The 16,029-nt window shown below is 47.4% G+C and overlaps 1 protein-coding gene across 1 annotated transcript; it reads right to left on the bottom strand.

The window, feature by feature from the left end:
• Positions 1-3,573: 3,573 nt before the first annotated feature.
• Positions 3,574-11,979, bottom strand: has3 (hyaluronan synthase 3; the record flags this gene model as incomplete). The annotated part of the gene is made up of 5 exons (XM_083654658.1): positions 3,574-4,503; positions 5,111-5,212; positions 7,335-7,580; positions 8,835-9,139; positions 11,886-11,979. The coding sequence occupies 5 exons, from the start codon at positions 11,977-11,979 to the stop codon at positions 3,574-3,576; spliced, it is 1,677 nt and encodes a 558-aa protein (XP_083510784.1).
• Between the last annotated feature and the right edge of the window lie 4,050 nt (positions 11,980-16,029).

The following is a 16,029-nucleotide window of genomic DNA, read 5'->3' as shown; positions in this document are numbered from 1 at the left end:
AAGCTCACCAGCCACCACTGGTAGTAGGCCTATATTACATTTTTAAAGTAACTTGCCCAACAGCCAACTCTGCATCAGTGGTGGGAAAAAAATCATTAGATTAGATCATTAGAATTGTAACCCTTTAAGCATGTTTTCCTAGAATGCATCAAATAGCTACAGTATAAAACAGAAAGTGGGTCAGACATCGGAGTTTTATCATTTTCTGTTTGATCTTTGACCAGAATGAGAACCACCAGCTGATCGCAAGAGTTGGTTAAATCCTTGTCCTGTGGAGGGCAGTAATACGACAGAGTACAGAGAGAGATCGATTTGGGGCATTCGCATGTGTGGGAGAGATGTGCAGGCCGTCAGGGATTGGTCAAGGTTAGAGGTTCGATTCTCTTCCTGAACTCGAGCCCGGCCAGGCCCACGGGCCGGGGCCAGGTGGTCAGACATAACTGAACAGACAACGGGTTTATAGTTTAGATAAATGGCCAACTTACTCAGAACATTTGGGGTTGGGGCCCCGGCTCGGGCCCATAAATGCAGCCACTGGGACGTGCCGCGTTCGGGTCGGGCTTGTTTTTTGGGGCCTGATCGAAGCTCTCGTCAAGGTTCAAGTGCTTTCACACTTCTGATGGCTCAGGGTTTCCAGATCTGTGTGTTTGTTTGATGAAGGCGGTTCCCATGTTGGCGTGTAAATATGTGGAGGTGGAACCACAGAAGTCAAAAGCCCCCCTTTTACTGCGCGCTGACTGAAGGGAGCGATTCATTCAGCAGCTATGAAACTTCTCTTCCCTTTCCTTTGCATTCAGGCATGCACACGCACACAGGCACGTTGGTGACATGTTTTCAAGTTCATGCTGAAAAGCATGTTCAAATTAAAGCCCTAAGTCATTTGACTCTGTGACTGACATTTCTCACATAACCTCGCTTATCAAAAGGTCAGTAAGTCCCCAGGGTGGTTTAGAGTGAGATCAAAGATAAAAAAAAAAGGGAATACATTTTTTTTCATAATAGTGTTCAAATAGTGTTTGTTTTACGCTCTTGAAAAGACCATAGCTCATGTATTTTACTTAAGTCAGATACGGTTTATTATGGTGTACAATGTGAATGCAATGCATCAAATCTGCCCTCCCTCCTCCTGGCTCAAGTAAGCAGCATCGTGACTCTGATCAACTCGTATCCAATGCAGTGGAACGAGGGGGTGATGGTTTCTATGTGGTCTATCCTTGGTGTCTCCTCGCTGGTTTCTATGTGGTCTCCTTGGTGTCTCCTCGCTGGTTTCTATGTGGTCTCCTTGGTGTCTCCTCGCTGGTTTCTATGTGGTCTCCTTGGTGTCTCCTCGCTCATCAATTGCAAAAACATTCCAAAAGTCATGTTTTGGGAGATGATGCCTGTGTGTCTTACAGTTTTCAGCCTCCCATCAACATAGGCTGATTCAGAGCCAAACCAACTAGTGCTAAGCTGTGGTGTTAAACTTCACCTGGACCAACACATTTTATACCTCCATTAACACAAGAGGAGAAGGTCCATCGCGTACAATGTGTTGTTGTGCAGAGTAAGAGATCGTGCCTAATATGCGTTGCGGGTATTTTTAACGTTACAACATTTATGCATTGGTCCAATTTATTTCTTGAAAATGGATTTTTTTTTAAAGCGAACGTACAGTAGAGTGAAATAGAAATGAAATGCGTGAACAGGGTCGTAAAAAAGACAGCAAGAAGAAAACACCAAGGAAGTCATTTGGAATATTCTCCATTTGGTATGAATGGGAGAATTGTGTCCAAAACAGAATTTATAATGACTTAGGAAAATTCCCATTGTCAGTTTACATGGAAATGTACCAGCAGATAACAGAACTTCTTGCATTGCTGGTTCAGGAAGGCTGAGCGGGCCTGGAAACACCATTTTGTTTCTGTATGTGTCTTGTTTGCACGTTCAAGTTTCAACTGACAGTCCTCTCAAATGAAAACCATCATATATCTACTATATACTATAATATATATACTATATACTATAATATACTATATAATATATATATACTGTAAACACAAGTTCAATGGCACAAGGGTGGAAAGTTCCACTGTGTAAAGCAAGAAAGGCACCTAATGCCGACACACGGACACTACTCACATTTTGAAGAAAGGATTGGGGACTTGCCTGCCGAGGGGCGTTTCTCCATTCAAACAAGCCTTTTGTGATTGAAGCCTTCTGTGTGAGTTCATTCTGAAAATCACTGATCCGATATGTTTGAAATTTGAAATGGGGGGAAATGGAAAAGCAAAGGCTTCCTTCCTTGTGTGCCTCACTTGTTAGCCTTTCACTTCAGAAATCATCTCTTTGGTCATCAGTCTTTGAACGAGTGAATACGTATTTGTCTAATTATATAACACAACGGTCATTAGAATCATGTCCAGTAGTGAAACGTTACTGTTACGCAAACATGATTTGGCACCTTTACACTGTATAAAAGTAGCCATACAAAACAAACAAAAAATAACAACAACAAAAAACCTCTGAACCACTGAACAAAACTACGACCCACTGATTTGCCACGGGTGACTGTAAATTGATAATTGGACCAGGATGTCATAAGTTCCTTTTTTGACACTGATCAACAGCACCAAAAATATAACTGTATGTTATATGTGTACACATGTTAGATTGTCTATACTGGTAAATCAAATCATAACAGCAGTACAACTGTATGAGATGATTGTGATATTCATGGCTTATGGGAATATGGTACATGGGTCAATGATTCAGAACCATGTTTCTGATCTGAGACCTAACCGCTCTCAGCCTTCAAAACCATCCATTCAGCTGACATCCAGTCACATGTAGTGTGACTGAGACAGTAGAACATCTCTAGCCTAGGCTAGAACATCTCCTCTCTCTTCAAGGTTTTCTGCCTCAGACCCTTTTATTCTGCGATCAGCAACACTAAATCTCTTTCCTTGCCTCATCTTCATCATGATGAAGATGAGAGAGCAGCCAGAAAGACCTGTTAGGTCTCTGTGGCCTCTCTCATCTTCATCATGATGAAGATGAAGATGAGAGAGCAGCCTGCTCTGTTATGATGTGATGAGATGGTTGCTTTCATTTGACTGCACCAACACTGCTATATCACCTTTCTCACAGTCTGGCTAACCTCTACCCATAAATCGCCTATTGTCCTTCTGAGCAATGTCACCATTAGAAATGTATGGAAGGACCAGACCAGCACTGAAGAACCTGGGTCACTTTTCAGTTTGGTTTGGTTTTGCAATGTGAAGCACCGTTCAGCAGAGTAGGAGTGCTGTAACATATTATCCAATCATCTCAAAGCTGAGTGACAGCTGTTCAGAGTCTCTCCCAACTGGATCACATTCATGCTCTTCAGATTCACACTGTTTTTTTTTTCTTCGTAGCACCGTTGATAAAGACATGAGAGCGTTCCTGGATCGTGCGGCTCAGAGACATTATGAGAGACAGCGCTTTGCAGCAGAACCGGCTCAGAGCTCAGACATGATCAGTGAGTGTAACTAGCAGATGAGCGGGTCAGTAGAACCCTGCTAGAATCACTCTGCAGTAAACCAGCAGTCGTCCTTATGCCTCGGCATACGGCAGGTGGTACTGCTCCTCCCGCTTGTTGCAGCGTTTGGCCACGATGGCCAGGTAGAGCACCAGCAAGATGACCCAGTAGCAAGCGTAAAGTATCGTCCCTGCTATCAACAAGGCTTTCTCCGTGTCACTGAACGCCTCCTGTGTTTCACAGTAGATCGTATAGGCCACGCCTCCAAGCAGCACCACGGCCCACACTGTGACGGGCACGGCGCCGATGAAGTTGACGACGATCTTCCTCCGGCCCGACGTGCCCCATCCCGCCTTGTTGATGGTGAGCAAGGCGAAGATCTTGGCAGGGAGCAAGCTGGACATGTAGAGCAGAGAGTAGAGCGACATGAAGATCATGACCAGGCTGCCTCGTAGGAAGCAGGCGTAGGTGGCCTTCACCATCCCGACCAGCTGCACCGTCAGCAGGAACAGCAGGATGTTCCAGAGGCGTCCCCGGTAGAAGAGATGGATGACCGTGGCCACCAGGAAGAAGGGGAAGAAGCCCGTGACCACGGACTCGTAGGTCATCCAGAGGCTGTGCTTGTGGAACCAGAGGGCGTTGTAGAGCCACTCGCGGAAGTACGACTTGCTCCATCGAGTCTGCTGGTTGAGCCAGCGCAGGTAGCGCGTCGGCGTCTCCGTCTGGCACTGCGAGCGCGCCGTGAACTTGGTCTTGTAGCCGAAGCTGAGCACCCGGTTGGTGAGGTGGCGGTCGTCGCCGAAGCTGCACTTGGAGCCCAGGAAGGTCTGGTGGTACCAGGGCTCCAGGAAGCGCTGGAGGAGCATGTTCCTGTACATCCCCAGCGGGCCGCTGATACACTGGACACATCCAAAGTAGGACTGGCAGGCCCGCTCGATGTTGAAGGCCATCCAGTAGCGCACGCTGCTCAGGAAGGAGATCCACGAGTCGTACTTGTTGAGGATCTGGAGGAGATGCGAAAAAGAGACGAGAAGAGAGAGAGGGAGAAGAGAAGGACGTAAGGATTCATTTATCATCAAGTTGAGATCATGCACACACAGTGCGGCACTACATTCTAATCACTGGAATGTGGTTTTCAATCATGTGTCTTGGTGGCAAAGAGTTGTCAAGTTTCCATCCCAAAAAGTAGCTCAAAAAAGGATTACCCACACACTGGATTAGAGCTGTATTCTTATTGGCTGCTCAGACAGGACGTGTGTATTTCATATGAGAACGCTTTGGAAATCGTGCCCAGAGTGCTTCCAACACGCACAAACCACACAGGCACGGAGCGTTTTTTCTTTTGTTTTGTCCCTGCCGTCGTGCGCTGTACAGGTCAGGACGCAACGGTCAAAAGAGGAAGAAAGGTCATATACTTTATAGGTTCGCTCAATCACAGATTTGTGTCACTTCTTCACCCCAAGAGGGGAGAAATCAGCTGGAGTAGTTTTCATTTGGGATAAAGACCTGCTTACTGTTGGGCCTCCATTGCTCATGACTGAACACCAGCGTTGTAAAGTGTCTTACCTGTACATCTCCACCGACCCCTCCCACATTTGTAAAGTGTCTTACCTGTACATCTCCACCGACTCCTCCCACCATTGGATCTTCCTCGAGGATTTTCAGCATTTCGATGGTGCATGCTGGGTCTAGAACTGTGTCCGAGTCGCAAACCTGAACACACAACAAACAAACATCATTTTTCAGACGCAGGGGGAGGGGTTTGGGGCGGGGTCAAATAGAAGGGCAGGTGTTGCAGAATGCAGGGGGAGGGGTTTGGGGCGGGGTCAAATGGAGGGGCAGGTGTTGCAGAATGGCCTGTTTGTCAAAGTATCACGTCCGGATGTCCAGCAGTGAAATGAGAGGCTGCTGACAGAGATCCCAGCTGCGTGCGTCCCTGTAATCACACAGCACCAGGTCAGCTGACAGGTCACATGACCTGTGACCAGGGTGGGAATTTGGTCACTTTAGGGGCGTGGCCATCTGGCCTTCGGCATTGCAATTTCTTTAGGGCACAAGGCCACATGTCGGGGCACAAAGGCTCTATTGACATCGTGAAGAGCCATTTTTCTGAAATGTGTTAAAATGATTCAATGAAGAACGTCGAGCAGCACATCTGCTCAGTAGGCAGGTCGCAGACAAATACATGATCAACTGGAATAAAGAAATAAAGTCCGCACACTGAAAAGTCAAGATCCCGGTCCGTTGAAACTAAAACTGACCAAACAATGTTCAGTTTCTCAAATAGCTGTTTTAAATGTTTTCCATGCGTAGGCACACAGCCACCCTGTGTGTCAGCCAGCACACTGCTGAGCACAGAAGCACTGCAGATGTCTAAATCAGCAGTACAGCATCTGGCTGCTGGGAGTATGGAGATGAATAGAAAGAAGCCTCAGCCTGTGAGATGGCTTTGTGATCATCTCTGGCTATTGCTGGACTTCACCCTTTTATTGCTCTTTAATGGGAACGTTCTAAGGCCTTCAGCCAGGGAAGGAAAGCTATCTAGAAGATACAAATCAGCAGAAAAATCACTGCAGTGGGTTCGCATAACAGCAAAGAGCACTCTACACAACACAATATCAACAATTATCATCCAAGGGGTGAAAAAGACAAAAAGCATTTATTTGTCAGCTAGTTCATAATGAAACTACGCACCAAGATGTTTTTTATGTTTTACCATCATCAGGGCAGAGAGATGTGTTGGTGGATTTTAACATTCCACAATAGAGCATCGCAGGAATGAGTCAGAAGTAGCAAATCGCTGCCATGTTGGTTCGTAAGGGGAAAAGACTATGGGGTTTTAGAATGGGGATTTCGGTTGAATGCATGAAATAAGGTCTGTGGTTAACAAAAGTTTATGGGAGTGGAAATTTGTGTTCAGCAGGATAATCTTCACGAACAAGGACCACTTTTATGACTTATTTGCCTGACAAACTCCTTCAGCCAATCAGCATCGCCAAATGCAAATTTAAATCCAGTCAGAAGAATGGTGAAAGTGTCTTTTCCAGTGAGAAACTCTGCTGGTGCATACATCCTCTTATTCTTGTTATTGAGTCTAATAACTGCACTTATGGCTGTTTACTAACATTAACATTAACATGCTCGTTGCTTCGGGAGACACCATTACTGTTTTGCCCTCATTGGCTAGCCTGGTTAAGAGCATCCTGATAACGTGATGTCACATCCTGTTTCACTCTACGTATCAGTCTGGACTCCAATCTGTCCACAGAAATTTCAGTGGCTGGGAGTACTTGCCTTGACGCTTGACAGACAACTCCTTCAGCCAATCAGCATCGCCAAATTGAATCGGCGTAGGATTCAGTCAAATCCGTTTCCACTCGGAAGAACGGCAAAAACCATACGTGCATAGTCTTGTTTTAGTTTAATTGTTGTTATTGAGTCTATTTCTGCAATAACTGCACTTATGACTGTTTACTCTATGAATGTTCATGTTACTGCTCATTGCTTCGGGAGCAGCGGGACTGATTGCTCGGTGGACTTCTTTGTAATTTGTGAAAATCACAAATTACAAAGTCCAGACTGAGCCACTGGGGGCAGGCTGGAGTCCAGACTGATCCAGGACTGTTTCAACCCATTGATACCTGATGCAGCATTTGCGTGTATACCCCACATTTGTGTGTGTATCCCTTTAAGACCGCGAACCGCGTCATACGCGGTCTTACAGGGATACACACACAAATGCTGCAACAGGTATCAATGGGTTAACCAAGGCTAAGATATGACTTTGAATATACACGTCATCCACTCTCTTGTTTGATGTGCGTGAGGTTCTTACCTGCACGTAGTCCACGCTGTCCCCCAGCGCTTTGAAGGCCGTGTACATCACCTCCCTCTTCCCTCCCCACTCCTGCATGACGCAGGAGTACCGACAGCCTCTGACCAGCCGGGCCACGCGAGCCGCCTCCTCCATATGCACCGTGCTCCTCCCCCCTCCTCCCACGTTCCCACCCCCGCTGCCGTCGCTGTGGTAGTTCCCCTTCCACACCATGCTGCCGGCCTGGTCTGCCCCGCCCATCACCTCCTGGAAGGACAGATGAAACATTAGCCCCGCCCCATCACCTCCTGGAAGCAGAGATGAAACATTAGCCCCGCCCCATCACCTCCTGGAAGGAGAGATGAAACATTAGCCCTGCCATCACCTCCTGGAAGCAGAGATGAAACATTAGCCCCGCCCCATCACCTCCTGGAAGGAGAGAGGAAACATTAGCCCCGCCCCATCACCTCCTGGAAGCAGAGATGAAACATTAGCCCCGCCCCATCACCTCCTGGAAGGAGAGATGAAACATTAGCCCCGCCCATCACCTCCTGAAAGAAGAGATGAAACATTAGCCCCGCCCCATCACCTCCTGGAAGGAGAGAGGAAACATTAGCCCCGCCCCATCACCTCCTGGAAGGAGAGATGAAACATTAGCCCCGCCCCATCACCTCCTGGAAGGAGAGAGGAAACATTAGCCCCGCCCCATCAACTCCTGGAAGGAGAGAGGAAACATTAGCCCCGCCCCATCACCTCCTGGAAGGAGAGATGAAACATTAGCCCCGCCCATCACCTCCTAGAAGGAGAGATGAAACATTAGCCCCGCCCCATCACCTCCTGGAAGGAGAGATGAAACATTAGCCCCGCCCCATCACCTCCTGGAAGGAGAGATGAAACATTAGCCCCGCCCCATCACCTCCTGGAAGGAGAGATGAAACATTAGCCCCGCCCATCACCTCCTGGAAGGAGAGATGAAACATTAGCCCCGCCCATCACCTCCTGGAAGGAGAGATGAAACATTAGCCCCGCCCATCACCTCCTGGAAGGAGAGATGAAACATTAGCCCCGCCCCATCACCTCCTGGAAGGAGAGAGGAAACATTAGCCCCGCCCCATCACCTCCTGGAAGGAGAGAGGAAACATTAGCCCCGCCCATCACCTCCTGGAAGCAGAGATGAAACATTAGCCACGCCCATCACCTCCTGGCAGTAGAAACATTATGAAAATTAATATCACGATAGTGGCCAAAATTATCACGCTTATCAGTATTATCGTGGTATTGTTCAAATGTGCTGAAAATGTTCAAAAAGTACTGATACACTCAGTCAAATCATTTCACTGCGTGCCTGCTTCTGGAAGACTGTTGCTAACTTTCATTGATGAGGGACAGTATTTACTGTGTTTTTCAAAGTGCTGCAATCAAACACGGTTTTAATGATCACTCAAACTCTTAAACGGTAATATTAACCGCCAGGAATTGTATCGCAGTTCATCATAAAATCGGCAATCGTTTCATCCCTACCTGGAAGATGTCCATCATGTAGCGGTCCTCTGGCCGGTTCCCGTCCACCACCAGCACCACCTTGAGGCCGGGGAAGGAGATGCGACGGATGCTGCGCAGGCACTTCCTCAGGTAGTCGGGATCCTCCTGGTAGGCGGCGATGCAGAGGGCCACGGAGCGACGCAGGTGCTGCGGCCGCGCGGGGCTCCTCATCCGACGGTGCTCCAGGAAGGCAAAGAGGCTCTGGAGGAACAGGTGGAGCGAGAGGAAGGCACCATAGAGGCCGAAGGAGAGGTGGTGCTGCTCGGTGTGGATGAACTGGTAACCTTGAGGACCACAGTGGATGAGAGTCAAGACATGATGAACTGGTAACCTTGAGGACCACAGTGGAGAAGAGTCGCGACATGGCTACCTTCATTGTTTTTGACTGAATAAAATGTTGGTATTGTACGTTTCTGCAATGTGTACCACGTTTTTGAATGAAAGATATCTATATATGATATGACGTTTCTAGATAAGTCTATATCAACGATCTGACACGCCTTGGTGTAGGTGTAGTTTAGCTCTATGTTGAGGTGGAGATTTTAGGATGTAGAGATTGACTGACGTCAGTCTGGTTAACTTGCTGCTCTACTGGTGACGGGGGAGAAGCCGCAGAGCAGGTAGTGTGGCGCTGATTGCCACAACTGGTTGGAGGTACAGAGGTGGATAGGTGACAACAGTCAGGAGGACGACACACCACTACACCGTCACCATGCACTGGGTGCACTTCACATCACCCTGTCCACACCAACAGCACCTGAGCTGGCCCAATCCTAAAACCGGGAAATGGATGTGAAGGGGACGCCCAGGTCACAGAGTCCAGGTCCTGAAGGGGACGCCCAGGTCACAGAGTCCAGGTCCTGAAGGGGACGCCCAGGTCACAGAGTCCAGGTCCTGAAGGGGACGCCCACATCACAGAGTCCAGGTCCTGAAGGGGACGCCCAGGTCACAGAGTCCAGGTCCTGAAGGGGACGCTCAGGTCACAGAGTCCAGGTCCTGAAGGGGACGCCCAGGTCACAGAGTCCAGATCCTGAAGGGGACGCCCAGGTCACAGAGTCCAGGTCCTGAAGGGGACGCCCAGGTCACAGAGTCCAGGTCCTGAAGGGGACGGCCAGGTCACAGAGTCCAGGTCCTGAAGGGGACGCCCATGTCACAGAGTCCAGGTCCTGAAGGGGACGCCCAGGTCACAGAGTCCAGGTCCTGAAGGGGACACCCAGGTCACAGAGTCCAGGTACTGAAGGGGGATGCCCAGGTCACAGAGTCCAGGTATTGAAGGGGACACCCAGGTAACAGAGTCCAGGTTCTGAAGGGGACAGCCAGGTAACAGAGTCCAGGTTCTGAAGGGGACACCCAGGTAACAGAGTCCAGGCCCTGAAGGGGACACCCAGGTAACAGAGTCCAGGTTCTGAAGGGGATGCCCAGGTCACAGAGTCCAGGTCCTGAAGGGGACGCCCAGGTCACAGAGTCCAGGCCCTGAAGGGGACGCCCAGGTCACAGAGTCCAGGTCCTGAAGGGGACGCCCAGGTCACAGAGTCCAGGTCCTGAAGGGGACGCCCAGGTCACAGAGTCCAGGTCCTGAAGGGGACACCCAGGTCACAGAGTCCAGATCCTGAAGGGGACGCCCAGGTCACAGAGTCCAGATCCTGAAGGGGGCGCCCAGGTCACAGAGTCCAGGTCCTGAAGGGGACGCCCAGGTCACAGAGTCCAGGTCCTGAAGGGGACGCCCACATCACAGAGTCCAGGTCCTGAAGGGGACGCCCAGGTCACAGAGTCCAGGTCCTGAAGGGGGACGCCCAGGTCACAGAGTCCACGTCCTGAAGGGGACACCCAGGTCACAGAGTCCAGGTCCTGAAGGGGACGCCCAGGTCACAGAGTCCAGATCCTGAAGGGGGCGCCCAGGTCACAGAGTCCAGGTCCTGAAGGGGACACCCAGGTCACAGAGTCCAGATCCTGAAGGGGGCGCCCAGGTCACAGAGTACAGGTCCTGAAGGGGACACCCAGGTCACAGAGTCCAGGTCCGAGCCTGCTAGTCTCAGACATCAGGACATTACTGGAAGTGGTGAGTAACAGACAAACTGCACACACATACTACAGTCAAGTGAGGCATAGGATACAAGTTGAATGCATCACTTGAGGGACAGACTGTATTAACGGTAGGAGTTAGCTGTGCTGGCTAAGCCTAGTGATTAGATGTAACTTAATAATCATAACACTAACAAGCTGTGGTCACAGTTGGCCTTTTGAAATAGCCAGTAGATTGATTGATTAATTGATTTTATTCATGGATATAACAGAAGACAATCCAAGGGATAAACATCTAAAAGTGTGAATACGTATTTCCAACATGGTCCCTGGTCTTATAAGAACAGGACATAGATAACATCAAATTAACCAAATAGTACAATCAACAAAAACACACAAGTTCAATAACCATTACAATGCAAGGCTCGTACATTACTCTAGTTTACTCAGCAATAATGTTTTCAGAAGGTTTTTAAAACCATTCAGAGAATTTGCTGATTTCATTAAGTAGATTTAAGTAGATTTCATTCAGATTTCATTAAGTCAGCCAGTAAGGTGTTGTGGTCGAGGTGGCTGGACGGTGGAAACATTTGCTTTTCACACCTGTTCATTCCCCAGGGTTTAAGCATAACCTAAACCATAACCCTAACCCTAACTAAATTAACCAAGTCTTTACACATAACCAAACAAATTAAACTAACTAAATTAACCAAGTCTTTACACATAACCAAACTAATTAAACTAACTAAATTAACCAAGTCTTTACTTGCCTACACACAACTAAAGTTGTTGAAGTTTATTTATTTGCGTTTAACGTGGGAAAGACGGTGACGTTTTCGATTCATTGCCACTTTGTTTCAAATCTATGTTGAGATTTCAGGGAAGGTTTCCAGATGGAATCCAGAAATGTATAACGCCAACACTTTATTCTGGTGATTCTTTTTGGATCATTCAGTACATGCCCCTCCCCCCCACATGCCCCTCCCCCCCAAGAAACACATTGTTCACCTGTCACATAGGCCAGCAGGATGGCGAAGAGGACCACCGCAGCAAAGAGGGTGGTGACCACAATGTTCAGCGCATTCCTGCAGCGAGAGGGCATCTGGGAGGTGCAGGAAGGGACCAGAGACAAATGAAAGGGTGAAGATCAGAGAGCAAGAGGACGGGTTTGTGCAAAGAAGATACGATGAGAAGAGTGGCAGGGCAAATGTGAAGGAGACCATGAGTGACATGTAGGGTTTGGAGAGAGGAGGTGGGGATCAGAGGGAGAAGCAGATTGAAAATGGGTACATTTTGGGAAATGAGAGAAATGAGTTGGAGAGGGTGAAGGTCAAGGCAAATGAGAGAAAGACATTGAGATTTGAAACTAATATAAAGCAATGTGTTTGAATCAACCTAGGACAGTCACAGCAAAAATGTAATAAGGGATATGCATTGGACCTCATTTACTTCTACAAGATGAACTTGTACACGTACACGTACACACACACACGTATAGACACACACACACACACACACACACACACATACACACACATGAAATGTAGGGCAGGTGAGCGTAGGACTACTGTACAGTCACTGGCCATCAGTGAAACACTAATACAAGTGGGCTACGTATGCTATGGCTATGTAACTGGGCTATGGCTATGTAACTGGGCTATGGCTATGTAACTGGGCTATGGCTATGTAACTGGGCTATGGCTATGTAACTGGGCTATGGCTATGTAACTGGGCTATGTAACTGGGCTATGGCTATGTAACTGGGCTATGGCTATGTAACTGGGCTATGGCTATGTAACTGGGCTATGGCTATGTAACTGGGCTATGGCTATGTAACTGGGCTATGGCTATGTAACTGGGCTATGGCTATGTAACTGGGCTATGGGCTATGTAACTGGGATATGGCTATGTAACTGGGCTATGGGCTATGTAACTGGGCTATGGCTATGTAACTGGGCTATGGCTATGTAACTGGGCTATGGCTATGTAACTTTCTTTCAAACAAAAGTGTCAGATTCCTCCTACTTAAACAGGTTGGATGATGCCTCCCTGGGTTAGTTTCTGTTGGCAGAAACTTTCGTTTCAGGCCAATGCCAACATTTCAATTTAAAGCCTTTATCGGCCAATAGCGATGTGGTGCCCATATCACCGTGCAGAGTTGAATATCTCATTTGACCGGGATTTAAACTGTAACTGAGACAGCTCACACTCCTCTTTCTTTCCTTCCTTCTCCCTCCCTCCCTCCTTCCTTCCTTGCGACCCCCCTCACACCCTCTTGTCGCTCCCTTCTCTCCTCCCTCCTCCCCTCTCTCCTCCCTTCTCTCCTCCCTCCTCCCCTCTCTCCAGGCTAATAGCTCTAATTAAAGGCCAGGCGGGCCAGTACACGGGACTGGTTGAAACGGGGGAAACAATCGTGTCCTTTCATTCATGAAATTACCTCTCTGTGCCCAAACCCCCCGCCCACCCCACCTGGCCAGGCCCACGCAGGAGAGACAGGCTTCATTCACCACCATTGATATGATAACAGTCAGCTCTATGGGACAGACTGGCCGGCACAGACAGACGTAACCGCTTTGCTAAGTGGATGTACAGATTTACATCCTGGCACTGAATCACACATAGTGGACACCTACACTCTCCCAGATGAATGGAGATACGCTATCCAGGGGAAACTGCGGGTAGGCTATTCAGACTTTGACAGAAGGGGGGGGGGGGGGGGGGGGGGGGGGGGATTTAGAGATTGTGGTTTTGGAATATTGTTCTCGAGACATTTTGTGTCATCATGATCATTTAGAGGTTACTTAAAGTCATTTTTTAAAGTCAAGTTTCCACTGAAAGATGTTCCCACTCTCCTTCCTCTAAACTCTTCTGTCATTAATCTTATCTCTTATCTCTTATCCTCTCAGGCTCTTGCTGGATCATTCTATGATCAAAGCTGTATTGTAACTTAAGGGCACTATGAGCCCTGATATTTGTATCATCTTAATTATTATAGCCTATCATCCCAGTGATAGGCTACTGTCAAAGACAGTATACTGCGCGTATCTTTCAGTCTTAATAATTAAATAATAATAAATAAATAAAATTGTCACTGGGCATCACAGAGGAAATGGTCGTACTCTCTATATATATGATGCATGCATGGGGATGATAACAGGTGTGAGCAAGGAGAGAGAGAGAGAGAGATGGAGGGAGAGAGAGAAAGAGAGATGGAGGGAGAAAGATAGAGATGGAGAGATGGAGGGAGAGAGAGAGAGAGATGGAGGGAGAGAGAGAGAGAGATGGAGGGAGAGAGAGAGATGGAGGGAGAGAGAGAGAGAGATGGAGGGAGAGAGAGAGAGGCACCCCGGGGCCAAACGAGCACACAGCGACGTGGCCTGTTTGATTAGAGGGCCCCAGTCACCAGAGGGGGTTGTTGGCAGGATTAGACAGGGGACTGTGGGCTGGGGGGGGACAGGGGGCTGTGGGGGGGGGGGGGGGCAATTAGCCCCAAGGTTATGCCTGGCTACACTACATTCTTGCACAGCGACAACTTGTACGGGATGGACGTTGGTTATTCAAATGATTGCTGATTATAGAGTGCAGATAGTAAAAACATAAAAGTATTACAGACTCCAGTCTTACTCGCAAGGAATTTACGGACCATCATTTACTGAGGCCACCAATAGATCTGTCACAAATGAGAGAAGAATGTTTCGTTTCTTGTTTTTCCCGTACAACCCATTGGCTAGCACCTTGCCAAGTAACCAATATGGACAAAATCAAATATTATATTTTTGACCAAATACCTCAATATCGATATTGCGACGATATTGTAGGGATGACTAGGTGCTTCCCACTAAATATTGACACAATACGATGTTTGATAAATACTCATAAGTGATATAATGAGTAAGTGGGTCAAGGCAAATCATAGAAGAACAGCTAGAACAGTCTGGTAAGTTCAGAAAATAACACCATTCACTTTACTGTCATGCAGCCTTTAAAACCAGAATAAGACAACATTTATGCCATATCACCATATGTCTTAAACGCTGTCTCGTTTAACTGCAATACTGTCCTCATTTTATGTCAATTAACCTTTTCTTATAACAGCTCTTATGCTATATTCCTAGACTGTTCTTTTTATACTGCATGTTTTGATGTTTCTCTCTATAGCTTTACCATTTTTTCTATTTTTTCAGGGTGACCTCTTAAGACCAGTCCAGGAACAGCAGATGTAAAATAGCCTTCTGGCTAACTCTGGCGCATTTACATTTGATGTTAATTAATGTGCATTGTCCCTGTTAAATAAACCTGAAATAAATAAATATGACGATATCCAAAAGCTGAGACGATATGGTGTCATATGAGGATATCGATATATTGCACAGCCCTAGTAGTAATAATAGAGGTTATACTAAATCTTCTTAAGTGACACCTTAGGAGTGTGTGGAATGTTATTGTGCACCATTCTGCTAAATAATAGTCAATGAGATGCAGACATCCAAATGAAGTGTTAGCTAGGTGATGTTGACTAACAGCCACATCATAGATGACAGACTCAAGTCAATCTGCACCTGAGGTTAGATAGACGTGTTCTGTCTGTAACAGTGGACCACCCACATTAACAGCAACATCTATAAGGAATAGTTTCTCATTGAACACAACTCCATTATGACAAATTGTCAAAATTGTGAAAGATCAAAAAGTACTTCATCACCTTGGACACACAAAAAAGGGATAATCTTCACTTCCACAGTTCAAAGGTCAATTTCCTTGAGTAAATGTGTTGATAGTGAAAGGCATTGTGTTAAAAACAGATTACATCTGACGTCTTCATTTCAGGATCATTCTCATGATGGCTTGAAGTGCAGCACTTGTGCAGGTTATCTAAACCTGAAGCTGCAACGTCTCCTGCAGGTTTCAATTTCACCTCCCACATCCACACCGATTTGTCAGTGATACCGGCTGCCCGTATCAGTCCACATTCTCCGAGCCCATTCACATGCGGCCCAGGTCCAGATCTAGATCCCGATCCATTTTGGTCTGGAAATCTGTCCAGGACCATCAAGTCAGCATTCCACCAACGGCCACGGTCCCACTATGCAAATCAGTGGGTAAAGCCAGGCATTACCCAGCAAGACATATCAGGTCCAAACAAATCTTGAAG

This window comes from Poromitra crassiceps (genome assembly GCF_964638095.1).
Source record: "Poromitra crassiceps genome assembly, chromosome: 18".
Classification (NCBI taxonomy): Eukaryota; Metazoa; Chordata; class Actinopteri; order Beryciformes; family Melamphaidae; genus Poromitra; species Poromitra crassiceps.
The sequence above is the reverse complement of the archived record's forward strand: the minus strand, read 5'-3'. Positions and strand labels throughout refer to the sequence as shown.